This window comes from Sturnira hondurensis, unplaced genomic scaffold, assembly GCF_014824575.4.
Source record: "Sturnira hondurensis isolate 20B ecotype Veracruz unplaced genomic scaffold, ASM1482457v3 Scaffold0008723, whole genome shotgun sequence".
NCBI classification, from domain to species: Eukaryota; Metazoa; Chordata; class Mammalia; order Chiroptera; family Phyllostomidae; genus Sturnira; species Sturnira hondurensis.
Window position 1 is genome coordinate 5263882 of NW_028081354.1, and position 26487 is coordinate 5290368.

Below are 26487 nucleotides of genomic sequence, written 5' to 3' on the forward strand. Positions count from 1 at the left end.
GAGAACCCATCACTTTCTATCCCAACCCTGGTGGCCTCTGAAGCAGAAGCAGGAACCCTGTGCACCCCTGTCTCTCCCTGAGGTTTGGGTATGAGAGAGAAGGGGTTCATCCTCATGGGAGACAACTGCCAGATGGCCCAGAAGAAAAGCTCCCCCTCTCTGCCTCTCTCTGCTCCATTCTGTCTCTCTCTCTGCCTCATTCCTACTATCTCTTTCCCTTGGCTATAAGGAAAGCCCTGCTTCGTTTCCCCTTTCTCCCTCCTTCCCCACCGAGCAGCCCTGGTTCCTGGGGTCACAGGAGGGTGTTGGTTGGTGAAGATTGACAGTAAGTTGGGGTTGGGGTAGATTCCTCTATGGTCATCTGAGTCCCGAAGCTGGCCAAGCACCCTAGTGCCTGGAGTCCCTGAGTATGGCAGCTGTGGACAGCGATTCCCTGGGGAGGCTGAGTGATGCTGTCTGTGGCCACTCCAGGTGCAGATGTTCCTCAAGGACAGCTGGATCAGTACGCTCAAGGTGGCCATGCGCAGCAGCCTGCGGGACATGAGCAAGGGCTGGTACAACCTCTACGAGACCAACTGGGAGGTGTATCTCATGTCAAAGCTACGCAAGCTGATGGAGCTGATCAAGTACATGCTGCAGGACACACTGCGCTTCCTGGTGCAGGACTCGCTGGCCAGCTTCTCGCAGTTCATCAGTGACGCCTGCTACAGTGTGGTTGACTGCACTGATGACATGGTCTGGGGCGAAGATCTCATAAACAGCCCCTACAGGTGGGGCCTGGCTGGGCTGAGGCCCCAGTGGCTATGGTGGTGCAGGGTAGGGGGGACTGGGGTGGCCAGGGTCAGGGTGCCCATCACTGCCAGGACATCAGGACTGCCAGGACTGCTGTCCTGGACAGCATGGGAGAGCCTTGCTCCCAGACCTGGTTTCTAGAGAACATGCCCCCAGCCCTGGCTTGCATTTCTTCTGTGACTTTCATTCTCTTCGTTAGTTACTGAGTTACTCATTCAAGAAATATTCTTTGAGCCATGAACCAGGCAGGGCTTTAGGGGACCAAAAGAGGCATGGCCCTTGTTCTCACAAGGGGGACAGACAGCAGGAAAATTAACAGATGCATTCATTACCAGTCTTGGCAGGGCCTGTGACAGACCCTGGGGAGAACGGGGCTTTGCCAGGGGGGTCAGGTAGGAAGTTACATCTGAACCAAGACTTGAGGCTGTGAGGAACCATCTGTGAGTTGTGGGGAAGATGGAGGGACCAACACGTGCAGAAGCACGGAGGGGAGAAAGAACTTGGAGAGTCAAGGAAGGAAGGGCCAGTGGCTGTGGCTGGTATGGGGAGGGCAGAGGAGGCTGGTCAGGTGGCTTGGATAAGGTGGCAGGGACCAGGCCAGATCACACAGAGCATCCTGGGGTCATGGTCAGGGGCCGGGTTTATTCTAAGTGTGGTCAGCAGCTATCAGAGGGGAAAAAAGATCCAATTTATATTTCAAAATGATGCTCTGGACTTGTGGGGGCAACTGAGTCAGAAAGAGAAGTCATACCAAGGCTTTTGCCATTGTCTAGACAAGGGGTGACAGAGCTGGGACTTGGTGGCACCGATTTGGGGCAGTGAGTGCCTGGGCAGCAGTGCTGTGGGCCTGGCCACAGCAGGATGTGCAGGGGGAGAAGGTGGGGAGGGGACAAGGCTGACTCTGGGGTTTACCCCTAGGACCAAATCCTGGGGGTAACTAGTAGGAGCCAGGGGACACAGGATGTTTATGATGGCATTAGATGCCCAGGTGGGTGGATGACAATCCAGAGTGCAGAGGGGAGGCCCAGCTAGGATCCAGGTTTGAGGATTGTTGTCATGTAGTGGGTATCTGAAGCCAAGGATAGTGGGCTCCCAGGGACAGTGAGGAGTCAAAAGTGCCCAGGGTCTGGCAACCTGTCCTGGTAGCTTCAAGACCACAGGGGGGGTGGGGAGAGTCTCCCTTTCCCTGGTGCCCGTGGAACTCTTGGCAAGTGGCAGGAACAGCAGGGCTTGTTTGGCTAGTCTGGATTTTTCCCTGTAGTAACTTGGAGGTTTCTGGGAGGAGCATGGAGGGAAGTCTCTAGCATGGAAAGCTCAAGATTCATCACGATAGCAGTAGGGACAGAGGGCTGGGCAACTGCCCATGATCAGCCTGGCCATTGCCCCACAGGCCCCGGAAGAATCCCCTGTTCATTATGGACCTGGTGCTGGACAGCTCAGGGGTGCATTACAGTACACCGCTAGAGCAGTTCGAGACATCTCTGCTCAACCTCTTCGACAAGGGCATCCTGGCCACCCATGCAGTGCCCCAGCTGGAGAAGGTAACCACAACCCACAACTCAAGGCCCAGGACACCTGTTGCCCTGCTGCTAGGGGCCACGATAGCCTCAGGGTGCTGCCCTGAGTATTAGAGCAGTTCAGCTTTGTCTTGAGCCTCCCTGGCTGCAGTGTGCTCACCCTTTCATTCTTGAGTAGCTCATTTCATCCTCACCATGGGCTGAATTGGGAACCATCAATGTCCACATTTTGCCATGAGACTCAGAGAAGTTAGCCTCGGTCATGTAGCTGCTAAATATCAGACCTGAGGCGCCAGTTGGGCACCTCATCCACTGCTGCCACAGCCATGTCTGACGCAGATCCCACCCTCTTGATCCCACCCAGCTCTGACCTCTGTCTTCAGCTAAGACGTGGGCACAGACTGACTTCCACACTCGAGTCAAAAGTTCCCATTTCATTACCAGATCTTTGCAGAGACCACACCCTTGGTCTGACAGCCTCTGTAACTCCGGTCCCCTTTTGTCTTCCTTGCTGGTCAGTCAGAGCCATCAGTGACTTCATTTTCCCATCTGTTTCTTTCCTTGGCAATGAGCTGAGTCAGGCACAGACAGAAGAAGACGATGCCTCTTGATGGATCCCATGGGGCTTCTAGCCTTGTATTGGTCCACAGCCCCAACCCTGCCCCCACGCCCACCGTGCTGTCTGTGCTAGGCCATACTGCTGCCCACTCAATCTTTGTATCACATTTCCAACCCCTCTGCCTACCTGCCTCAGTGCTCATCCAGTTCTGTGTCCCTCCCCCTATTCCACAGCTGGTGATGGAGGACATCTTTATCAGCGGTGATCCCCTGCTAGAGTCAGTGGGGCTTCATGAGCCCCTGGTGGAGGAGCTGAGGGCCACCATTGTCAACGCTGTGCAAAAGGCCATGGTCCCATTGCAGGCCTATGCCAAGGAGTATAGAAAGTACCTAGAGCTGAACAACAGTGACATCGCTACATTCCTCAAGTGCGTTCGTATGTCTAAGTCTATCTGTGTGTCTGTGTGATTGGCATCCACACCCTCACCACCCTTTGGCCCCCTGTGCCTGCCATCCACAGGGCCTACCAGGAGCACTGCCCATCAGCTGAGGAAGTACGTAAGGTGGTGCTCACCCACCTACAAGAGAAAGAGATTCTGGACAACTCGCTGCCCAGCAGCATTGTCATTGGGCCCTTCTACATCAACGTGGACAATGTCAAGCAGAGCCTGTCCAAGAAGCGTAAGGCCCTGGCCACTTCCATGCTGGACATCCTGGCCAAGAACTTGCACAAGGAGGTGAACAACGTAAGTGCCCACCCACCCAGCCCCAGTGACCACAGTAGCACATGTATCCTTGTGTAGATGGTAAACTCCCACAAGCAAGATGCCCCCAAGCAAGGTCACAAGTGTCTGCAGACACTCAGGCCAGTGAAAGGATTTGAAAGTAATCCTGCCTTGGCCCTGCCTGTCTGCAGGGAGCTGTCCCATAAGGAGGGGTCCCAGGAATGGGCTGCTGCTCCCTCCTTCTCTAGACTTACAGAGGCCTGGAAACCCCTCATAAGAACATTCTGAGATGGACCATTTCACAGGGCTGAGGGTGTGCAGGTTCAAGCCTCAAAAATGCCGTGTGCATGTGTGTGCATGTGTGTGTTGTGGCACAGGTGGCTAGGGAAAGTGAAGTGTGCTTGGTGACACCTTTGCCCCACCACAAGGCCTCAGCTCCTCAGGGAACTGGCTGCAGGATGTGGTAGGGAGGGGGCAATTACCTGTCTGTAGACACTGTGGATCAAGAAGGAGGTGCAGGTCCTGTGGAAGGCAAGGGAGAGACACTTGGGCTCCCTGGTGCCCTCCTCCCACTGCCAGATCTGTGAGGAGTTTCGCAGCATCAGCCGCAAGATCTATGAGAAGCCCAACAGCATAGAGGAGCTGGCTGAGCTTCGTGATTGGATGAAGGGCATCCCTGAAAAGCTGGTGGGGCTGGAGGTGAGGTGCATGCATGGGACCCAGGGAGTGGGGGCTGGTGTCCTGGATCAGGATCCTAGAAGTCAGGTGGTGCCCTGGACACTGGGGATCTGGGAGGTCAGGAAATAGGAGGCCAGAGGTAAGGTAGATACAGAGGACAGGAGGGGCCCAGGGGAGCTGTGAGGTTGGGTGCCCAATGGAGGTGCAGAGCTATGCTTCTGGGAGGTCAGAAGGATGTAATATATGGGTCAGGGGCTGAAGGTTGGAGGTATGGTGACCATCCCCCTTGGAGCTCTCATCTCAAATCTAGTCTTGCACCCCACATCTCCTTCCCCACCCCAGGCCTGCCCTCTCTGGAAGAGAGCAGTCTCTCCCCAGCACCCAACCACCTTGGGGAGCCCAGTTTCACCAGTGGCCACCCCCACACCAGTCACACATGCATTCTCACCACCACCTGTCACTGCAGGAGCGGATTGTGAAGGTCATGGATGACTACCAGATCATGGATGAATTCCTTTACAACCTCAGCACAGATGACTTCAATGACAAGTGAGTGGGAGCTTGGTCCCCACCCTAGGTGGGTGGTGGACAGGAGATAGGAGAGAAGGTGCCAAGCTGCAGTGGCTCTCAAATATCCTGTGGCCACAGCTGTGCAGTCACACCACAAATGTCCTGCTCAGATGCCAGAGGCCATGGCTCCAGGTGGTCTGGGACCAGGGCCAGGGTCAGGGTCAGGTGGCCAGTGGGGCAGAAGGAAATCATTTGAGCTCTTGGCCTAGGGACAATGCTGCCCCCAACCCTGTCTCCATTCTCTATCCCGTCAGCAGGGTCTCTTGTTCACAATTGGAGCCCTTTGCGTTCTTGGGAAAAGGAGGCTAAACCCTTTTCCAAGTGTTTTCCCAAGGTGGGCTTCTTTGGGGAAGAGCACTTGTCCTCACCCAGCTCATGGGAAATAGCTTCAGTCTGGAACTGCCTTACTGAGGCCCCTAGAGACCCCTTGCCCACCCTGCCTCACAGACTAGGGCTCCCTCCAGGACTTTGGGGGTTAGAGGAGATTGACATTCTCTCCTGGGAGCCCTGCCAAGAGCTTCAAGACTCCGACTTTATAGGATGTCCCAGTGCTCAGGATGGGCCTCCCCAGGGTCGACGCCTCTAGGCCAGCTGCAGGCGGAATCCCTGAATCCCATGTGAGGCGGGCAAAGAGAGTTGGTCTAATATGAAGGAAGCTGTCCTGGTGGCCCTGGTTGGTCACCAAGGAAATGCAAGCTGTTACTTTGACACTATTGCCACCCTGTTGCCCCGTCACTACACCGGGCACGTTGGATCTGCGCCTCCCTGGATGCTGACCACAGCTCCCAGACCACAGTCCCAAGGCAGGGACTGCTTCCCCTGCCTGGCAGACCCATACCCCACAGAGTGGCTGCCTCCCACCTCGCTTCTGCTTCCCAGTTGTCCAGCCCTGTCTAGCTTCAGCTGCCACCTGGATCCCCCATTCTCCCCTTCACCATGTCACTGCAGGAGCGGAGTGTCACCTAGGGTGGGGTCTCTAGGTGCCCCTGCCTGGCCTACCCACCCCATCATTTCAGCTGTGACATCCCCCCAATCTCCACCCCTACCCCATCCAGATGGGCCGCCAACAACTGGCCTTCTAAGATCCTCGGACAGATAGAGATAGTGCGACAGCAGCACATTGAAGATGAGGAGAAGTTCCACAAAATCCAGGTTATGGATCAGAACAACTTCCAGGACAAGCTGGAAGGGCTGCAGGTAGGGCTTGGCTGAGGCTCTGCTGGGACTGGGGCTCTGAGGCTTTGCTCTGCTCACACACACACACACACACACACACACACAACACTTCTCCAGGGTCAGGCCAGATGAACTGAAAAGCCAGAGGGGTGCCTGGGCAGCAAGCTCCAAAAGAATTCAGAGTATCATGGAGCCCCACCTGTTCTGTTTCGTCCCACTGGGCAATGAGCACAGTATTCAGGGCACTGGGTTCTTCTCTAATTTTGCTGTGTTACCACAGGGTGGTCAGCTGCCTTTGATGGGCCAGGCATCTGCTTACTCCCAGAGAAGAAAGTGCCCTCAGAACTGGGAGATGCTGATGCCTGGGGACCTCGGGCTCCCTGGATGCATGTGGGTATGGGTGGGGCCATAGAGGCCTCTGATTCCTTGCTCCTTGGCCCACAGCTGGTGATAGCTGGCTTCTCCACCCACGTGGAGATTGCACGAGCGCATGAGATCGCCAATGAGGTGCGGCGGGTCAAGAAGCAGCTGAAGGACTGCCAGCAGCTGGCCATGCTCTACAACAACCGCGAACGCATCTTTGGCTTGCCCATCACCAACGTAGGCCTCCTGCAGCCACCCCAGCCCTTAACCCCCAGGGTTTGAGAAATAGCCATGCTATTTGTGGCCCAATCAGAACCCAGTTGCCAGCTGGCAGGGCCTGGCATTTGGAGGGCAGGACCTGCAGAGAGGAGATAACCCACCCCTGGCCCTAAGGGCAAGGAGACTGGCTGGAACCAGGCAAGAGGCCTGAGGGTCAATGCAAGCCTTGCTCAGCTGCTCATAGCCCAGAGCCTTTGGGGACCAGAAATAGGGAGGACAGGGCCAAGTCCACAGGGACAGGATTAGGGAGCCAGGACCAAAGAGGGGAAGAGGACGCCCATTAATGGGCAGCGTGGAGAGAGACTTAGGAGCACTCCAAGGCAGCCCCGGTTCTTCTGCCCCTACAGTATGACAAACTGTCCAGGATGGTGAAGGATTTCCAGCCCTACCTAGACCTTTGGACCACAGCCTCTGACTGGCTGCGCTGGTCTGAGAGCTGGATGAATGACCCCCTGTCAGCCATCGATGCTGAGCAACTGGAGAAGAATGTCATTGAGTCCTTTAAGACCATGCACAAGTGTGTGAAGCAGTTCAAGGACATCCCAGGTAGGTGACTAAGCCAGCCCATCTCCTGCTTCCTTGCTGTGCTGACTACTTCTCACACCCACCTGCCCTACCCCGCAGCCTGCCAGGAAGTGGCCTTGGACATCCGGACCCGCATTGAGGAGTTCAAGCCATACATCCCACTGATCCAGGGTCTGAGAAACCCTGGCATGAGGCTCAGGCACTGGGAGGTTCTGTCCAATGAGATCAACATTAATGTCAGGCCCAAGGCCAACCTGACCTTTGCCCGCTGCCTTGAGATGAACCTACAGGACCACATCGAGAGCATCAGCAAGGTGGCTGAGGTGGCTGGCAAGGAGTACGCCATTGAGCAGGTGGGCAGCCAGCAGGCCCACCCAGGCCCTGCCTAATGGCGTAGGAGGATGACAGTACTGGGCCCCATCCCTGGGCTCCTTCACCAGGTCCGGGGGTTGAAGTTTATTCCGCTAAATGAGTTAGTAATGTGTGTGAAGAGCTTGGCACAGGGTCCACCATCCTAGTTATTGCTCAGAGGAAGTCTCAGGTTACTTCCTCTCCCAGGATTGAGTTGATAGCAGTACCCTCAGTTAACAGATGAATAAATTAGGACTCCGAGAGTTTCAGCAAGCGGTTAGGGCAACATAGCCAGTAGGGGCTATAACTGGGACCAGAACTCCTAACTAGCACCTTAAGTGTCAACATGCATGTATATATGCAAAACAGGTATGAGAGCCAGTTGGCCTTGAATTCTGATGAGGGCCCCTGGGGAATTTGGTGACCAGGGGGACCTAAGTGAAGGTCATGGCCAGGCAGATCCTGCTTTTCCCTGCCCAGTGCTGGTCACAGAGAAAGTGGGCCAGGTCCTTCCTAAGACCCAGCCTGACGTGCACCCATCCCAGGCACTGGACAAGATGGAGAAGGAGTGGTCAACCATCCTGTTCAACGTGATGCCCTATAAGGGGACAGAGACCTACATTCTCAAGAGTCCAGATGAGGCATCACAGCTGCTTGACGACCACATTGTCATGACCCAGAGTATGTCCTTCTCACCTTACAAGAAGCCCTTCGAGCAACGCATCAACTCCTGGGAGACCAAGTTGAAGCTGACTCAGGTGGGCCCTCCATGGCCTTCCTTTATTCATCCCCCACCCTCCCAGCCCCCTGTCTCCTAAGTGGCTCTCTATGGTGTCTGGGTGGGGTTTGAAGCAGTGAGGAGCCTTGCCCAGGTTTTTTCAGCCCCCAGCTCTCTGGCGGGACCCTCATGCAGAGGAGAGCAACTATAATGGGGCTCTCCATCTCTGAGGTGTGTCTGCTGAAGACAATTCAGGGTGTGGGAGTGGGCCGCAGGAGCTGTGGCTGGGAAGGGCATGAAGGCTGCCAGCAGAGCTCTGAAGGACTGCCTGGACTTGGGGCAGCTAGGACCTCCAGTCTCGGAACTTTCTGGACTGGACACCATGAGGCCCTGGGGTGCCTCAGTGACCTCTCTCACTCTATCTTAAGCTTCCCATTCCTATCTCACTTTGAGCTTGCTTGGGTTGAGGTCACAAGGGCACTGGGGAGTGTCCCTCTTCAGAACTTTCAGGCCAGAGGCAGGAGCTGTCTACAAAGCCCTGGAGGACTGCCCTGAGGCCAGGTTTACCTGTGTGTTTCTGAAAGTCCCTTCCCTGGAGCCTCCTGGAAGCTGTTCGGAAACCGCCAGTGAAGTTCAGAATCTAAGAGAGGAGGGCTTGTCTGTGTACTCCTTGAACTATCCAGAGATTCCTGAGGTAGTCATCATAGTCCCTGGGTTTCCCCTACACCTGGAGTTCCATCGCTACCTTCCATCTCCAGGGCAGCCCTCACTGATTCCCCAACACCTGCCTGCAAGGTGTTCCCACCACAGCATTGGTCAATACCTGTTAGAGTCCATCATTCATGCCAGGCCCTTGGTGATTCAAAGACAGAACTGGCCGTTTAGTGGACTGTGGGCTCCTTGAGGGTAGGGACCACATCCTGTTCCTCTCTATTTCTCCTGGGGCCCACATAGGCCTCACACAGAGCTGGCCATAGCACACATCTCAAGAGGAAGATAATGAATGAAAAAATGGGTGAATGAATGAATGAATGAGTTTGCATTGATAGGAAAAGATAAGAGATAAATCCTGAAAGGGAAATTTGAAGGCAGAATTTGGGGAAAAGTAGCCTGTTTTGAAGAAATCTCGTTTTTGGACTGATGTTTCAAAGTATTTTAGAGATCTTAAGTTCAAGTCCCAATATACCTCAGAGAATTCTGGGGTCTTGGACCCCGAGTCTGGCCAGGCAAAAAGGCTGGTTTGAACTTTCACGCACTGGGGATTTTTACTCTGTTACTTCAAAGTTTACTGGTTTGGAAGTGGTTCCTGTCTTGGGAAGGGTGGCTCCCCAGCTCTGCTAGAAGTGTTGGCATCCTGGGGGGGACTTGGGGTTTCTCTGGAGGGCATGCATAGTGCTGTGGCTGACAGCACCAGCTAGAAATTTCCCCACAGACAACAGGGAAATTTCTTTTTTTTTATTGATCATACCATTACAGTTGTTCTATTCCCCCCCTTCATTCCCCTCCACCTGCACACTCCCTCCCCCACCATTCCCCCCACCTTAGTTTATAACCACGTGTCTCAAGTTCTTTAGATTCTATATTTCCCCTACTATTCTTGCCCTCCCCCTTATCTATTTTCTACCTAATGTCTATGCTATTTTCTGTACCTTCTCCCCCCTTCTCCTCCTCCCACTCCCCTACAATGGGGAAATTTCTGATGCCCAGTCTCTGCCCAGCACTCTGGTATGGAGAAAATATCTAAGTCCTGGGGACAGAAGCCCCAACTTGGACGTTGGGTTCTAACAGTCTGTGCCTTGCCCAGGAAGTACTGGAGGAGTGGCTAAACTGTCAGCGGTCCTGGCTCTACCTGGAGCCCATCTTTACCTCTGAAGACATCAACCGGCAGTTACCCGTGGAGAGCAAACGCTACCAGACAATGGAGCGGATCTGGAGGAAGATCATGAAGAATGCCTATGAGAACCGGGAGGCAAGCTCACAGAGAGATGCAGTGGGGAAGCGGGGACCACCAATGGCCCTAGTCACGTTGTTGGGAGCCTCCTGGTCTCATCTCTCCCTGAACAAGAAAGGTTATAGAGCAAATTCAAGGCTTTGGTCTATGCCTGTGTTCCAAAGTGAGCTCTCTAATCATAAGAGATACTCCTTGGAAACACAAGAGTTGATGATTTTCTTTGCAGAAATTTGCGGTTCACATTAACATTTTAAAGGCCCTGATAAGTTCTGCAACAAATCAAACACCCTGGCTTAGTTTAATCCTATTTTTTTTTTGACCATGGACATTTTCCTGGGGGACTGACAGGAATGGTGGATGCAACCCTTAGCTCAGGGCCATTTTCCTGCCCTTGTTCCTTCCCAGGCCCCACTGAGAGTCTCTCGCCCATGTGGGTGCTCTTTGAACCCACCTTGCCTCCTCCCAGTTGGACCATTCTCACTTCCAGTTTCTCTCTGGCTCGGGCCATGCAGGTGATCAATGTGTGCTCTGATCAGAGGCTGCTGGACAGCCTGAGGGATTGTAACAAGCTGCTAGACACGGTCCAAAAGGGCCTCAGTGAATACTTGGAGACCAAGAGGAGCGCCTTCCCCAGGTAGGCACCACCTGGTCCACGCCCACTCTGTCAGTGCCTGCCCACGAGGCTGGGGCACCCAGGCTGGGTGCAGGAGTGTCAGTGGTACTGGGGCAGCTGGACCCCAAGGGGTCCCTGACCCACTCCTTTACCCTTATTCCCTTGTCAGATTCTATTTCCTGTCAGATGATGAACTACTTGAGATCTTGTCCCAGACAAAGGACCCCACTGCGGTGCAGCCCCACCTGCGCAAGTGCTTCGAGAACATTGCCCGGGTGGGTGACTGGGCCTGGGGCTCAGGACTAGGAGCACTGGGGCTCCTTCATAGAACAGCTCTTCCCTAGCCCCAAGTCCTCCTAGAAGGAAATGAGGTGGCAAGTAAGATTCCTGGCCCTAAGAGATGCACCTGGGGCCTGTAGGAGGAAGGTCAGCTGAAAACCCCCATCTCAGGGACTGGCGGTGGGAGGCTGGCTCTCAATTCATCCAGGGGAGCCCTGTCCCCACAATACACTGAGGTGCTGGCTGGGTTGAGAAACCCGTGAGGCCAGGGGCTCCTGACTCTCCTTGTCCTTATTCTTGCCGAAAAGAATAAGTAAGGCGCAGGCCTGTACAGAGTGGGGACTCACAAGCAGGTTTAGCCTCTTTCACCAAGCGGGCCAGCTGGGCCACAGCCAGGGGCAAGGCAGACCCATCCTGCCTGAATAGACAGTCAGAGGAGTCCCAGCCAGATAGATGTTCAGGTGGTGCTCCGTGAGGCAGAGCTCTCTTCTGAAGGTGAAGAGCACAGGCAGGTCATCCCTGGGGCTGTGGAGGGTAGAGCCTCTGGGCACACTTAGTATAACCCCCACTTTTACCCACCCTGCCCGCAGCTGCTATTCCAAGAGGACCTGGAGATCACACACATGTACTCGGCAGAGGGTGAGGAGGTGCAATTGTCCTTCTCCATCTACCCGTCCAGCAATGTGGAGGACTGGCTGCGGGAGGTGGAACGCAGCATGAAGACCAGCATACGGGACATCATCGAGAGGGCCATCAAGGCCTACCCCACCGTGAGTCACTCCTCCCACCCCAGCATAGCCTCCCAGCCTAGTCCTCCTTCCATTTGCTCCTTTCTCAGTGCTCTTTGCCCGAGCGTGGTAGCTGGGCTGCCTGCCTGACTCATCCTCAAGCTCCAGCCTTGAATGATGCTGCTCTCAGTCAGCCAGGGGATCTCCAGGGACAGGGGGTCCTTGAGGCTTGCCCAGGGAGGAATCTGAAAATACACTGCAGAAAATGAGACTTACTCCTAATAATAGTCACTGTTATGATTCAAGTGCTCAGTGTGTGCCAGGCCTGGGCTGGAACTTCACCCACATTTCCCCTCCCAGACCCACAGTCAGTAGTGGGGCTGGAGGTTAACCCTTATCCTACACAGTGAGTTCAGAGATATTTTATGCCCATAGGCATGAGCCACGGTTTGAACCCAGGGCTATATGTCTCTGATCCAGGGCTCCCAACCCTCTGCTTCAAGATCTCTTCTGAGGAAGTGATGACTCTGCCCACCCCAGAGATGCCCAGAGCTTAATGGCTTCTCTGCTTTTGAGGCGGTATTAACAACTTGAGCTCAGAGTTCAAAAGGCCAAAGCACAGATCATTTTTAAGGGGAAAAGTGTGCAGGGTCAAGGCTGGCAGCTGCTTGGGTCAGCCCAACTTATGTGATCTTCCCAGATGCCCAGGACCCAGTGGGTCCTGAACTGGCCTGGCCAGGTGACTATTGCTGGGTGCCAGACCTACTGGACTATGGAAGTGGCAGAGGCCCTGGAGGCCAGCAACCTCAGGAGCCAGCTGTTCCCCCAGCTTGCCCAGCAGGTGAGAGTCCAGGGGTCATCATTACTCCACACACACACACACACACACACACACACACACACCCCACACCTGGGAAAGCCCAGTTTCTGTGGGAACATTTCCCTGTATTTCCTTGAAAGAGGCCTTGGGTTGGATCCAAAGAGCAGAAGGTCAGACACCTCAGAAATGGGGGTCTCATGACCAGCCACCAGTAGGAGGAGAGCCTGAGGCCAGACAGGTGCCCCTCTCCTGCTAGTCACTGAGGGAGCCGTATCCTGCACCATCCCAGCCCTGTGCACTGGCTCCTCACCACACTCCTTCCTCGAGCTCCTCACCAGACTCTACCGCCTGGCCACTGAAGGCTCAGGTAGCACTGTACACTACGGGAAGACAGATGCCATGTGCATGCATCCATTCTTATTTATTTCCCTGCCAGACTTCTCATGTGACCAATGCCCTCCCTATGCCCCTCTCATCCAGGACTATCAGAAGCCCCCAGGATAGAGGGGTTGTAGCTGGCCAAAGCCCACCCTCTGTTCAAAGGAGAGAATGCCTACCCCTAGCGTGACTGTGCCTGCTGACAATGTCCCCCAACTCCTGCAGCTCAGTGACCTGGTGGCTCTGGTTCGGGGGAAGCTGTCCCGCATGCAACGGGCAGTGCTCTCAGCACTAATCGTCATTGAAGTCCATGCCAAGGATGTGGTGGCCAAACTGATCCAGGAGAATGTGGTCAGTGTGAATGACTTTGAATGGATCTCACAGCTGAGGTGAGGAGATGGGGCACCTAGCCCAGCCACTCTCAGGGTCAGAGCAGCTGCAGGCTGGGGCCAGGGGCGGGTAGAGAGTCAATCATTAATTACTGTTCCTGGCCCTCAAGGCCCTGGGACAAACTGGGCAGAGGTACCTGATGCCCTTTTTCAGCAAAAGAACCACCTTTCCTCAGCCGCATACCCTGCCCAGTGGCTCTTGGTCCCCTGGGCCAGGAACCCATTGCCCTGCAATTCCAGGTACTACTGGACAAATAACAACCTGTACATTCGAGCTGTAAATGCCGAGTTCATCTATGGCTATGAGTACCTAGGCAACAGCGGGAGGCTGGTGATCACACCCCTCACTGACAGGTAAGAGTCCCCCTTCCCGCGGGCCCACCCCCACTGGGACCCTTCCTCCAGCTCTGGCTGGCCCAGAAGAGCACAGACCAAAGGCAGAGCCAGTCAGAGCACACAGGGCTTAGAAAATGGGCTTCAGGTTTGAAACCAGTTCTGACTGTCACAAGCTGAGTGACCCTGGGCAGGTGCCGCAGCCCCTCTATGTGTTAGTTTTCTCTGTGCCTTCCTCAGGGTGGTTATGAGAATTTCGTGAGCTGATACATAAAGCTCATAGCTCAGGAAACTTTAATGGGTTTGAGTTTTACAAATTTTTTTCAGTCAAATCCTCCTTTCAATGTGCCAGAAGAATTGATCTTGAGAGAAATAATGGGCAAATTCCTTTATAGTGAACAATTCTCTTCTAAAGCAATCAGTCATTTCCTCTTGCCAACTATATTTAGTAGCAGATTTTCAAGTTGGGTTTTGAGTAAGGAAATTGAAGTGTGGCCACGGATCAGGCTTCTCAATGGGTTTCTGAGGAAGTCTCTGCATAGCCACAGGGTGGGGTGGGGAAGCACTGGGCAAAGGCCGCAATTTTGACCCCAGCAGCCAGGACTGAGACTACCTGGAGCCTTGAGAGGAAGGAGGAACAAGAGCCCCTCACCATCTGGAAACACGATGGGGAGGCTCCCTCTCCTGGTGCCTGTGGAGAAGCTGCATGGCCCATGCATACCTCCTCTCACTCCTGCAGGTGCTATCTGACCCTGACTGGTGCCTTGCATCTCAAGTTTGGGGGCGCACCAGCTGGCCCAGCTGGCACAGGGAAAACGGAAACTACCAAAGACCTGGGCAAGGCCTTGGCCATCCAGACTGTTGTGTTCAACTGCTCTGATCAGCTTGACTTCATGGCCATGGGCAAGTTCTTCAAGGGTCTAGCCAGGTGAGGCTGGGTATGAGGGTGGCACAGGACAGGGCAGGAAGGCTGAGCTGTCCTGGGGACCCTGCATGAGAGGAGCCTCACAGAATGGTGGAAGGGGCAGGAGGAGATAATGGGATCAAAGGCAGTGCCCCTGTGGGCAGTGGGAAGGGGTGGGGGGAAGCTGGGGTTGTGGCTGAGTTGGTAGGGATTACTATTGACTGTTTTCTCCCCAGTGGAGTAAGAGAGGTCCTTGGAGGTGCCAGGTGGGCTCTGAACTCACATCCATTTTGTGTTCTCACCCCATTTAGTTCTGGGGCCTGGGCCTGCTTTGACGAGTTCAATCGCATTGACATTGAGGTGCTGTCTGTGGTGGCTCAGCAGATCACCACCATCCAGAAGGCTCAGCAACAGCGGGTGAGCCATCCCCCTCCACGCTTCCCCAAGTCACCACCTCATGTCTTCATCTATACCCACCATACCCATGCCTTCATGGGACTCACCCTGCAGGGTGAGCAGCCAGGCACTGAGCCTGCCCTGAGGCCAGCCTCTCTCATCTTACAGGGGACTGGGCACTTCTTCCTCCCCCATTTTGGAGCTCTCCTGGGGGCTTTTGTAGCCAGTCAGGGAGCCCCACACCCCTATTACACTCTGGGGGAGCTCCCAGCCCAAGCTACTGTGGATGAAGGGGTCCCTCCCACAGAAAGGACACCTGTCCTTCTTTTACCCTCATTCAGAGTGGCCAACAGCCTTCTGAAAACAAGAGGTAAGAGGCTGGCAGGCACCCAAAGCCACTCAAATAGGGTGCCCTCGTTCCAGACAAAGCCCAGTTTGCTCAAGTTTGAAGAGAATCAGTGTAAGGAACTGGGTGTGGGAGATAGATTCATAAAGACTTCAGGCAACCAGGACCTAGGAGGCCACGGGTAGCCACTGGGACCAAAGGTCTTAGGCCAAATCCTGCGAGAGGAGCCAGCTCATGATCAGGGATCCATTCTGGGCTGACCGGCTGCAGTCAGGACAGGGGCATCAGCAGGGGGTGAGGGGCCCATCCAGAGAAGAGGCAGGTGAATCAACCCCTGTCACCCTGTAGGTGGAACGCTTCATGTTTGAGGGTGTCGAGATCCCACTCGTGCCATCCTGTGCAGTGTTCATCACTATGAACCCAGGATACGCTGGCCGCACCGAGCTGCCTGATAACCTGAAGGTGGGTTCAGGCCTGGAAGGCCACCCAGGGCACTGGGAGACACTGGAACATGTGGCCTGGGCTCAGAGATGCTAAAGAACTCATGCAAGGTGCCCTGGCTGGTATGGCTCAGTTGGTTGGAGCATCCTCCTATAAATCAAAAGGTCTTAGGTTCAGTTCCTGGTCAGGGCACATGCCTAGGCTGCAGATTTGGTCCTTGTCTGAGGCATGAGCAAGAGGCAGCTGATGGATGTTTCTCTCATACATTGATGTCTCTCTTTCTCTCTTTCCCCCTTCCCCTGTCTAAGCATGTCCTTGGGTGGATAAAAATAAAAAATTAAAATTAAAAAAAAGAACTCATTCAAAGCACACAGCCTCTGGTCATCAGGAGATGTGATTCCCTATAGCATCTCTCCTGCCCGAGGGTCATGAGACCCATCCCCAGCCATGGAAAGGAGGCCCCAGTCCTGTCCCCAGGCTTGCGGGCAGGTTCAGGTCAACACAAAAGACCAGTTTCTAATGGGCAGGGTGCTCCAGCCACAGGGGACTATAAGACTCAGCTATGGCGGGCATGCTACAGAGAGGGATCCAAGAATCTGCAAGGGAAAAAGGCTGTGAAGCTGCCCCCTGAGGACTAAGACAGCCCATAAAGTGGGTAGTGCTCTATGGGTGGAGGTCTGCCTCTCAGTTCACATGTGCCCCATGGACCCCAGGCACTCTTCCGGCCTGTGGCCATGATGGTTCCGGATTACGCCATGATTGCTGAGATCTCCCTCTACTCCTTTGGCTTCAACGAGGCCAATGTACTGGCCAAGAAGATCACAACTACCTTCAAGCTGTCCTCTGAGCAGCTCAGTTCCCAGGTGAGGGTGCGCCCCAATCAGGTTCTGGGGATCTAAGGACCACTGCAGCCCCTGGCATTCCTATCTCATGTAATCCCATGAGATAGGAATTACATCTCCATTTCTCATCTGAGGACACTGAGACCCTAAGCAACTAATTGACTAGGCTCACACAGTGCACAGGAGAGCTGGAGCAGGAGCCGGGAAGTGATGCCCACTCCGACTAGTTCTGATGCAGAGGAGGGTCGACCATTAGGAGGCCAAGAGCTACAAAACCCAAGTCTGTAGGTTAAGTGCACCTGGGTCTCATGCAGACAGTATGGCATAGCCATCCCCCAACCTGATCCTCCTGGAGCATGCTGAGCCCAGGTTCCAGGGACAGATGGCCTTGATCTAGGCACTAGCGCTGGTGGACAAGCTTTCCTGTTTGGCTCCATTCTCAGTCAGCCCTGCTATCCCCACCCCCTTGCCCTTTGCAGTGGCAGAGATGAGCCTCAGCTCTGTCTGCGCCCACATGCTAGCAGCTTAGTTTCTCTTTCCTAATAGTTCCAGATAATGTCTCTGGTATCACCTAATGGGCCCTCTCTGGGTGGCCTATTCATGCATGAACACCAATCACTGTGACTAAGGGAAAGCCATACTGCCTTTGGCCAGGTGGAACCAAAAAAAAAACCATAGGTTGGAGGAGATGCAGTCTGTTACTGGGGGGAAAAAACTGCCCACCACAGTATATCCTCGGTGCCTACACCTCCACACACCCTTCCTTCTAACCGTGCACTTTCAAAAATGCTTTCCACTTTATTAGATGCAGCTATTTCCACTTGGTTCTGTAAATAACCTCAACCCCTTCTCAAATGACAGTGACCCAAAGTCAAGCCCAGTCTCTTCACCCAAGTCCAAAATTTCCAGGAAATGCGCTGCTCTCTGGGTCCAGCTGTATTCTCAGGGTCTGGTACCATGGGGCAGTCTGATAAACTTATTCCCAGTATCTGCTCTATGATGGAGAAACAGGACCAGTGGGGAAAGCCATGGTGGTGTGACTGAAAAGGTGGGTCTGGGGAGATGTTACGAGAGAATCTTGGGAGGAAGCTCAAAAGCCATGAGGCCAGCTCATCCGTGACACACGTGGGAAACTCCTTTGTTCACTCTGTGAATCAAACTTGAGTGCCTTCCTGCCCTTGGCATCATGCTGGGACTGCAGGAATTTAGCTGCGACCAAGGCAGAGTCCTTACCCTTGGGGCCAAGAGTCAAGCAGAGCACACAGAATAAATAGCCTGGTAAAAGGAGAGGGCCACTGGGATGATGAAATAGAAGGTGGCAGAGGGGCCCAGTGGAGGGCACCTGGTCCAGGCTGGGGTGGGCAGGTGGTCTTGGATGACCTGCAGGGGTAATGACATTTTAGCTACCAGCTGGGCAATAGGCCAGGTACCAGGTGGGAGACAGAGTGTTCCAGGCAGAAACCCCCAAAGGGAGAGTTGCCCACCCACCCCTCCTCCTGTCTGTTGGCAACAGGATCACTATGACTTTGGGATGAGAGCTGTGAAAACTGTGATCTCAGCAGCTGGGAACCTCAAGCGAGAGAACCCCAGCATGAATGAGGTAAGTGCTATCCAGATGGGTGCCTGGGTGAGGGCCCTGGGAGGCCTCCAGAGTGGCTGGAGGGGCACCTGGCCTGGGCTACCCTGAAGGCTCCCTGGCCTCTGCTGCAGGAGCTGATCTGCCTCCGGGCCATCCGTGACGTCAATGTGCCCAAGTTCCTGCAGGAGGACCTCAAGCTCTTCTCTGGGATTGTTTCCGATCTGTTCCCAACCATCAAGGAAGAGGACACTGACTATGGCATCCTGGACATGGCCATCCGCAGGGCCTGCGAGAAGGAGAACCTCAAGGATGTGGATGGTGAGCCCTGGCCCCTGGGTGTCTGAGGAAGCGTTGGCTCCAGCCTCCCTGGGATCCCAAGCAGAGGGACAGAAACAGGCGGTCAGCCTCAGGTCCCCTCCCTCACACCTGGCCAAGTGTGCTGCAGGCTGGGGCTCTCTGTCAGGCAGTCCATGGGCGGGGCAAGGCCCCTACCCCTGGCTCCACTGGACCCTTCAGGTGATAGCTACCTAGAAAAAAATGCTTCACTCTCACACTCTACTTCTGACACCAGATGTGTGGGATTTTCCTACACCAACCAATTCCAACACCAGCTGGGTATCTTAAAATTCAATCTGACACTCATCAGAGTTAGCATAGACTCCACAGGTTAAGGTCTCAGTTCCAAAGACTGTCCCCACTTCAGGTACCACTTGCATGTAGTAGGTCCCCAAGTTGCCCACAACTTCTGCCTGACTTGGCCACAGATCAGAGGTTCCCATGACCCTTCCTCAAGTTTGATCATTGGCTAGGACAGCTCACAGAACTCAGGGAAACACTTACTCAAGTTTACTGGTTTATTATATAATAAAGGATATGGTAAAGGATACAGATGAGGATACTTAGGGCGAGATCCGACCCCGCAGAGTTGGGGTGTGTCACCTTCAGCATGTGGGTGTATTCACTAACCTGGAACCGCCCCAAACCCTGTATTTTAGGGATTTTTACCGAGACTTCATCATATAGTCATGATCAATTATTAACTCCATTTCCAGCTCCTCTCCCCTTTCTGGAGAATGGGAAATGGGCATGTAAGTCCCAAGTTTCTAATCAAGGCTCAGTTGTTCTGGTGACCAGCCCCCCCTCCCAGGAGCTTGGCACTGAGTTGCCTCGTTAGACCGAGAATTCCCAGCACTCAGGAAATGCAAAGGTCTAGGAGCTTCATGTCAGGAACCAGGGTCAAAGACTAACCGTTATAAAAGAAAAGGACTCCTTCCACAAGCAAAGCATGTTGCTCCCACCTGTGGGACTTGCTCATTTTCCTGTGGAACTATAACCCTGGCGTCATAGGAGCACTTGGGCGCTTCTGAACTGGCCTGTTACAAAGGCCACCATGCAGCTGGAAGGGCTGGAGGACACGCTGCCCTCGGTTAGACTTCCTGTGACCCAAACACCCTTCCCTGATAGAAACTGGGGACTTCAGCCCTGCTAGCATGTGGGCATGCAGCTCTTGTCCCCACAGCCCCAAGCTCGGAGGCCGTCTCCTCCTCACAGACCCTCCCAGGGAGAATGATGCTCCTCCAGGAAGTCACACTGGCCACTGTAAGCATACGCGGCCCTCCTGTATGGCCGGATAAGCTCATGCGGCCAGCCTGTTCCTCCTGCCCTCCATTGTTCCCTCCACAGGTGGCTCTGATACCTCCTGCTCTCCAGGCCCCAGCAGGCTCCTTGAATAAAGCCTTAAACTCTTCTCTCTGTGGTGGTCTTGGGTCAGCTTTGCCATCACTGAACAATGAGCCCTTGTCCTTTTGGCAAGGATGCCCAACCTGCAGTGCCACAACTCTCCTCACACACCCACTTTTGGGCCCAAGTGATGCTCTCATTTCCTACCCAAGTGGATCTGGCCTTCCACCTACGGTCGGCAGCTGTTTCTGTAGCCCTGGGCTTGTCAGTTAAAACTCCCGACTGACCCTGGGATTTTGCTTTGTATTGGCCAGTGCTTACTCCGGGCAATGCTCTCAGCAGGCCAACTGGGCAGTAGCTCTGGGGCTGGGGTTGATTGTGGGCCTGTGACAGCTGACACTGGGCAGGCTCACGTGGTCTGCCCCCTGACCAGTGGATGTTAGGGAGCAATAGTTTCAGTGGAAACAATGACTGGCTTCAATCAGAGAGTTCCTGCTCTCAACCAGGCTCATGCTTAGGGTTTCACCGTCCTTGCCCATGAGAACTATGGGGCCTCATTTTACAGATGAGGAAACTGAGGCTCAGGGAGTAAGGTGACCATCTGAGGGCTCACAGCAAGCTATCAGCAGAGACAGGACCTAAGCCTGTTCTCTGATTCCTGAGGGGTTTCTCTTTCATGTCCCCCCAGGCTTCTTAACCAAGTGCATCCAACTCTACGAGACCACAGTGGTGAGGCACGGCCTCATGCTCGTTGGGCCCACAGGCTCCGGCAAGAGTCACGTAAGTGCAGCAAAGCCGGGCAGCCCAGTGCCCAAACAGTGGGCCTGAGGGCAGTGCAGCCTCAGCAGGATCTTGGTCCCCTTTGACATGTCTTAGTTTTTAGAATACCTCCTGTCCCCTGGGGCCTGCAGCCCACTCCAGCCCAGCTCTCCAGGGAACCAAGAGGCTCACTCTTGGGTGCCTGTCTTCCCAGTGTTACAGAATCCTAGCAGCTGCCATGATGTTGCTGAAAGGGCAGCCATCCATCAGTGGTGGTGTATATGAGGCTGTCACTTACTATGTGCTCAACCCGAAGTCCATCACGATGGGCCAGCTGTATGGGGAGTTTGACCTGCTCACCCATGAGTGGTGAGTGACTCCTGACCCCCACACCAGTGACAGCCCTGCTCGCAGATCTCTGGAGGCTTTGGGCAATGGGCCCCTCTTCTTCCCCTAGTCCAGTGGAAGGTCTGTAGCTCAGGCTCTGGAGCCCAAAGCCAGGGACTCTACCCACCACTGTACTTCCTGGCTGAGTGACCTTCCTGGCCTCCTGGGCCTTGGTGCCTTCACCTGCAAAGTGGAGGTAAAAATGGCACCATTATTATGGTAAGGAGAAAATGAGTTTTAACACATGACAGATGCCTGGATGTTGTGGCACACACCAGGGGCTCAGTAAATGTTGACTTCTATCCTTGCCCCAGGGGAGGCTGGGGTCCCTCTCAGAGCCTCTTTTCCCAGGCGTGCATTTTAAAGGAAGTGTGCTGAGCTGGGGAAAGGGCAACTGGGCTGAGACCCTCCAAACATCAGCACCTAAGGGTCTTTTCTCTGGGGTAATTCTGTATCTCGACAGAAGCCTCCAGTCTCCTGCTGAGGGTGTTGCCTGGCTCCAGTGCTGTGGGAATGCAGTGGGGGTTGGGCACTGGAGAGGGAGTCACCTGTCTGAATGCAGACCTGTTCTGCTTCCCTTATTTCCAGTGAAGGGTCTCATCTACATCCACTCCAGGCTCCTGTGTGGGTGGATGGAGGGCCTGGGGAATCAAACCAGGAAATGTCCCCCTAAACCCCTTCCAGGGCACCTGGTACCTCTGACCCGAGCCTTCCTGGTTCTGAGGCAGGAACTAGGTACATCTCACAACTCATCGCCTGCCTTCTCTGCTTAGTCACTTCCCCCTTCCCCATCTCTTTCCACCCTCCATTTCTGCTGTTGCCTCTCTCTTCCCTTTTCTTTTCTGGATTCATCTTTAATCTTCCTTTAATATAACTTTAGTGGGGATTCAGCAGAGGGAATATAAGCACACATTTTTGTTACACCAAAAAGTCCTATTTTCCCTATTAAATTTTTTAAATGAATGAAGATATTGAAGAATGAAGAAAAAAAAGATCAGCAGAGCAGGGCCAACCTAGCAGCCAGGTTTCCTTGGGAGCCAGCTGTGGTTTTGGCCTTGCCTCCTTGGCACCTACAGCCCTCCCCTCCCTGGTGGCTGCAGGACAGATGGGATTTTCTCCTCCCTAATCCGGGCGGGGGCCACCGCCTCCGACACCAACAAGAAGTGGTACATGTTTGACGGGCCAGTGGACGCTGTCTGGATTGAGAACATGAATACGGTGCTAGATGACAACAAGAAGCTGTGCCTCAGCTCCGGGGAGATCATCAAGCTCACAGAGGTGTGTCCACCCGTCCCCTCACCTGCTCTCCTCTGCAGCTGGTGGGTCCGGAGGCCATACTATGCTGGCCAAACCTTGTCCCCCTCTACCCCTCCCTCTTGGGCCACAGCTGCATCTCAGGCAATCACCACAACCCACCCAGGCCTCGACTCCTAGCACCCTCCCGGTCCCTGAGCTCCCGCCCCTCAGCCATATCCTGCACAGCTGCTCAGTGCTGCCCCTTCTGCAGACCCACCTTCTGTGATGCTCTGAGCCCAGGGCCAGGACAGCTGCACACCACTCCCAGCTGCTGCTGCCTTGTGCCTCCCAGGCCTTCTCTCAACCATATTGGCCCAGTCTAGGTCACTGTTCTAGCAGTGTGTCCAGAGGCTAGGGCACAGACCTGACCACAGGGACACCCCCTGGTGTGTGAGGTACATCACCTACGAGTAAAAGCATTTCGCTATACCTACACTGAGCCAGTCTTTGAGCCCTTCTGAAAACACCTAGAGGTCAATGTAAACTTATGTCCATGCACACAGGTATAGGCTCTGTAGCAGAGCATAGCCTATTAGATTTCCTCAGGGCTCCAAGGACTTCCAAATGCCCTGACCCCAGGCTGCCCAGAGAGCTCCCAGGAGAGGACTCATGTTCCTCCTCAGGGAGGGCCACGTTATCAGCTGAGGACCAAGGGGTTCCTGCAGCAGCCCCCACCCCGGAACTGTTCCTAGCCCACAGCTGGCCTCATGCCACAGCTACAGGATAAGCACCCCTCCCCATGGCCCTGCAGCCCTTTCCTGGCCCGGGGGACTGGCACCTGGCCCACTCACACAGATCATCTTTGTTCCAGGATATGACCATGATGTTTGAGGTGCAGGACCTGGCAGTGGCCTCACCAGCCACAGTGTCCCGCTGTGGCATGGTGTACCTGGAGCCCAGCATCCTGGGGCTCATGCCCTATGTCGAGTGCTGGATGAAGAGGCTCCCTCCCTTATTCAAGCCCTACCAGGAGCACTTCAAGGCCCTCTTTGTCAGCTTCCTGGAGGTAGGTGAGGCCACGGTGTTCCAGGCCCAGGTGTGGCAGGAAGGTGCAGTGTCCACCAGTCACAGGAGCTGGGTGTCATTCCCTGCAGGACACCATCACTTTCGTCCGGTCTTCGGTGAAGGAGGTGATCACCTCAACCAATGGCAACCTAACCACGAGCCTCCTCAAGCTGCTGGACTGCTTCTTCAAACCCTTTGTGCCTAAAGAGGTACGGCTGTGAGCAGCAGGCTGCGTGCCTGCTTGCTGGGACCCTGTCCTCCTCCCCCGAGCTGCCTGAGGGCCCTGAATCCCAAGTCCAGCTTCCTGAAAGAGAGAACTGGATTGGCTCTCCTGGGTCACGGGAATGCCCAGTCCATTCCGCTGTAGACACAAAACTGTGCAGCGGAGACCAAGGGATGTCTCCCACCCGCCACCTTCCTCAGGTCACTCAGTACTGTTTCTGTTGTAGCCTGATGCTGTTCCCTCTATCCCCAGGGCCTCAAGAAAATACCCCCTGAAAAGCTGAGTCGCATCCCAGAGCTGATTGAGCCATGGTTCATCTTCTCCCTGGTCTGGAGTGTGGGTGCCACAGGGGACAGTGCCAGCCGCAGCAACTTCAGCCACTGGCTCAGGATCAAGATGACAGTAGAAAACGTGAGATGTGGCAGCCCCCAGGATGAGCTCCCAGGTGTGGGACACATATGCTGAATGCTGGGTGGTCTGGGGCTGTCCCCCAGGCCCAGGCCCCCAGTGACAAGTAGCCACACAAACTACTAGGCCTCACAGGTTTTCCCCCTGCTCCCACAGCTGACCATGCACTTCCCAGAGGAGGGGCTGGTGTTCGATTACAGGCTGGAGGATGCCGGCATCAGCAATGTCAATGATGAGGACGAAGAGGAGGAGGGCAAGCAGGTGACTGCAGGCCTTCCCTGAGGGAACAGGATAGGGAGGGTCCCACTGGGTGGGTGGCTCTGCCCCCAGATGAATAATGATTGGAGAGAGCAGATCACGGGGCTCCGGCTGGAGACAGGTGTACATCACCTCAGACCCATGGTGTGGTTATTTCCCAAACACGGAGGCTAAGGCTCAGAGCGGTCATACGCAGCTAGTCGTTGCAGAGGTGGACTTCAGTCTGGATCTAGAAGAGGTTAAAGCACCTCCCTTCTCAACCATACACACTGTCCCCTCCCTGTTGATGCTGAGCCTAGAGATTGGCTGCTACAGTGTTACTTAAAAGCCCCATTTGTCCAGGGCCTGGGCTCCCTAAGAGAGGGAAAGAGAGTCCACATGGCCTGCCTCAGTGTTCTCATCCCTCCTATAAGCCAGTGAGGATTCAGTGAGCCTTCTGACCTCATTCCAGCTTAGGACCCCAGCTCAGAGGGAGGAACAGGGGCATCTGAAGAGATGGTCACAGGACAGAGTCCCACTGGGAACCTCACAGGGCTCATTTGGATCTCACAGTCAGAACTGTCCCCAATGTGTAACATGTTGGTTTGACCATAGTGAGCACTCCCATCAAGGGAGGTCTGCAAGCTGGGTCAGGGCTGTGGGCGAAGGGATTAATGCAGGTAGGGATGGTGGGGGAGATGGGCCAGGTGACCTCTGAGTGTTCAGGTGATGCCAGGGTCCATGGTTCTGGCCCCCACACTCTTGTACAGGATGATACTAAATAGCAAATACCTTTTCATTCTGGGTTGTCCAATTCCCAGAGTGCCTCCTTCATGTAGAGACCTAGGGACTAGCAGTCCCTAGGGGACCTACCACGGGAGACCGCTGTGTGCAGAGCCCCCACCCCTGCCATTCCTGGTGATTAGTTCTGGAAGCCCCCTACCCAGGCAGAAGGTGGGGCACGGGGCTTCCAATTTCTGTCAGAAGCGGCCCCTCACTGGGCCTTCCTGCCAAGGCCCTGCAGTATAGCTCCTGGCCCTCCTGGTGCACTTGGCTAGGGATAGGGTAGGGAGGGGTTCGAGGCCCACCCCTGAGCCACCTGCGGTTCCAGGTTGCCTGGGTGAAGTGGATGGACTCTTCAGCTCCATTCACCATGATGCCAGACACCAACTACTGCAACATCATTGTGCCCACCATGGATACCGTGCAGATGTCCTACTTGCTGGGCATGCTGCTCACCAACCGCAAGCCCGTGAGTGCCCCATCATGCCCTGCCTCACCCCACACCAAGGCCCAGGTCAGGGTGGCTGGCTCCTCCTGTGCACTGAGCTCTGTAAGAGAGCTCTGTGTACACGACCCCCCCACTCCCAGGTGCTGTGCATCGGACCAACAGGCACAGGAAAGACCCTCACCATAGCCGACAAGCTCCTGAAGAACCTGCCACTGGAGTATATCAGCCACTTCCTCACCTTCTCAGCCCGCACCTCAGCCAACCAAACTCAGGACCTCATTGACAGCAAGCTGGACAAGAGGTGGGCACCCCTCAGTCCTTTCTAGACTCCAGTGTCCCCTTAGCCTGGCTGAACCAACCTCTCCACCAAATAATGCTTCTGGGTTTGCCAGAAACCTTCCCCAGGGCCAGGCAGGGGTGGGCTGGGCTCCCTTGAAGACTGTTCTGGAGACTTCTTCCATCAGAAATCCCTACTGGGCCCTTGCATGGGTGCTTGCCCTGGGCTGGGCACTTGGGCAAGGCCTGTTATCCACATGCCTTGGGGGTAAGACTCACCCTGAGGGAGACCAGACTTAGCGCAGTGTGGTGATCGAGGACACTCGGGATGGGACAGGGACTGCTCGAGAGGTCCAGCGATCTAGATGAGGCTGAAGTTAGTGAGGGCTTCCCAGCGGCTGCCCCTGGGTTCCCAGAGGACCTGGTGCCCATGGGTGCTGGGCTCACTTAGCCCCTTGGAATAGGCGGAAGGGTGTGTTTGGACCACCCCTGGGGCGTAATTTCGTCTTCTTCATCGATGACCTGAACATGCCAGCCTTGGAAACATATGGTGCCCAGCCGCCTATTGAGCTGCTGCGCCAGTGGATGGACCATGGTGGCTGGTACGACCGCAAGATCATCGGTGCGTGCCCGTCGGCTGGGGTGGCAGGGCGGGAGCAGGGCATGCCGGGCAGGGCAGGGCACTCTTCCACTGGGCAGTGTCGGCACAGGGCTAGGGCCCATGACAACGGTAC

General features: G+C 54.8%; 1 protein-coding gene across 1 annotated transcript in view; it reads left to right on the top strand.

Moving 5' to 3' along the window:
- The window catches only part of DNAH1 (dynein axonemal heavy chain 1), a 76246-nt gene that overhangs the window by 25704 nt on the left and 24055 nt on the right, over positions 1–26487 (top strand). The window contains exons 11-44 of the mRNA XM_037055722.1: positions 472–770; positions 2183–2333; positions 3102–3295; positions 3388–3613; positions 4172–4291; positions 4737–4819; positions 5896–6037; positions 6461–6616; positions 7006–7204; positions 7283–7536; positions 8080–8292; positions 10057–10221; positions 10716–10837; positions 10986–11091; positions 11686–11865; positions 12524–12664; positions 13247–13410; positions 13651–13764; positions 14483–14671; positions 14959–15064; positions 15738–15851; positions 16544–16693; positions 18186–18272; positions 18383–18569; positions 20620–20711; positions 20905–21059; positions 22178–22355; positions 23185–23379; positions 23468–23587; positions 23854–24012; positions 24166–24270; positions 25358–25498; positions 25618–25778; positions 26218–26375. Coding sequence (XP_036911617.1) covers positions 472–770; positions 2183–2333; positions 3102–3295; positions 3388–3613; positions 4172–4291; positions 4737–4819; positions 5896–6037; positions 6461–6616; positions 7006–7204; positions 7283–7536; positions 8080–8292; positions 10057–10221; positions 10716–10837; positions 10986–11091; positions 11686–11865; positions 12524–12664; positions 13247–13410; positions 13651–13764; positions 14483–14671; positions 14959–15064; positions 15738–15851; positions 16544–16693; positions 18186–18272; positions 18383–18569; positions 20620–20711; positions 20905–21059; positions 22178–22355; positions 23185–23379; positions 23468–23587; positions 23854–24012; positions 24166–24270; positions 25358–25498; positions 25618–25778; positions 26218–26375 — 5326 coding nt within the window. The remainder of the gene's footprint in view (positions 1–471; positions 771–2182; positions 2334–3101; positions 3296–3387; positions 3614–4171; positions 4292–4736; positions 4820–5895; positions 6038–6460; positions 6617–7005; positions 7205–7282; positions 7537–8079; positions 8293–10056; positions 10222–10715; positions 10838–10985; positions 11092–11685; positions 11866–12523; positions 12665–13246; positions 13411–13650; positions 13765–14482; positions 14672–14958; positions 15065–15737; positions 15852–16543; positions 16694–18185; positions 18273–18382; positions 18570–20619; positions 20712–20904; positions 21060–22177; positions 22356–23184; positions 23380–23467; positions 23588–23853; positions 24013–24165; positions 24271–25357; positions 25499–25617; positions 25779–26217; positions 26376–26487) is intronic.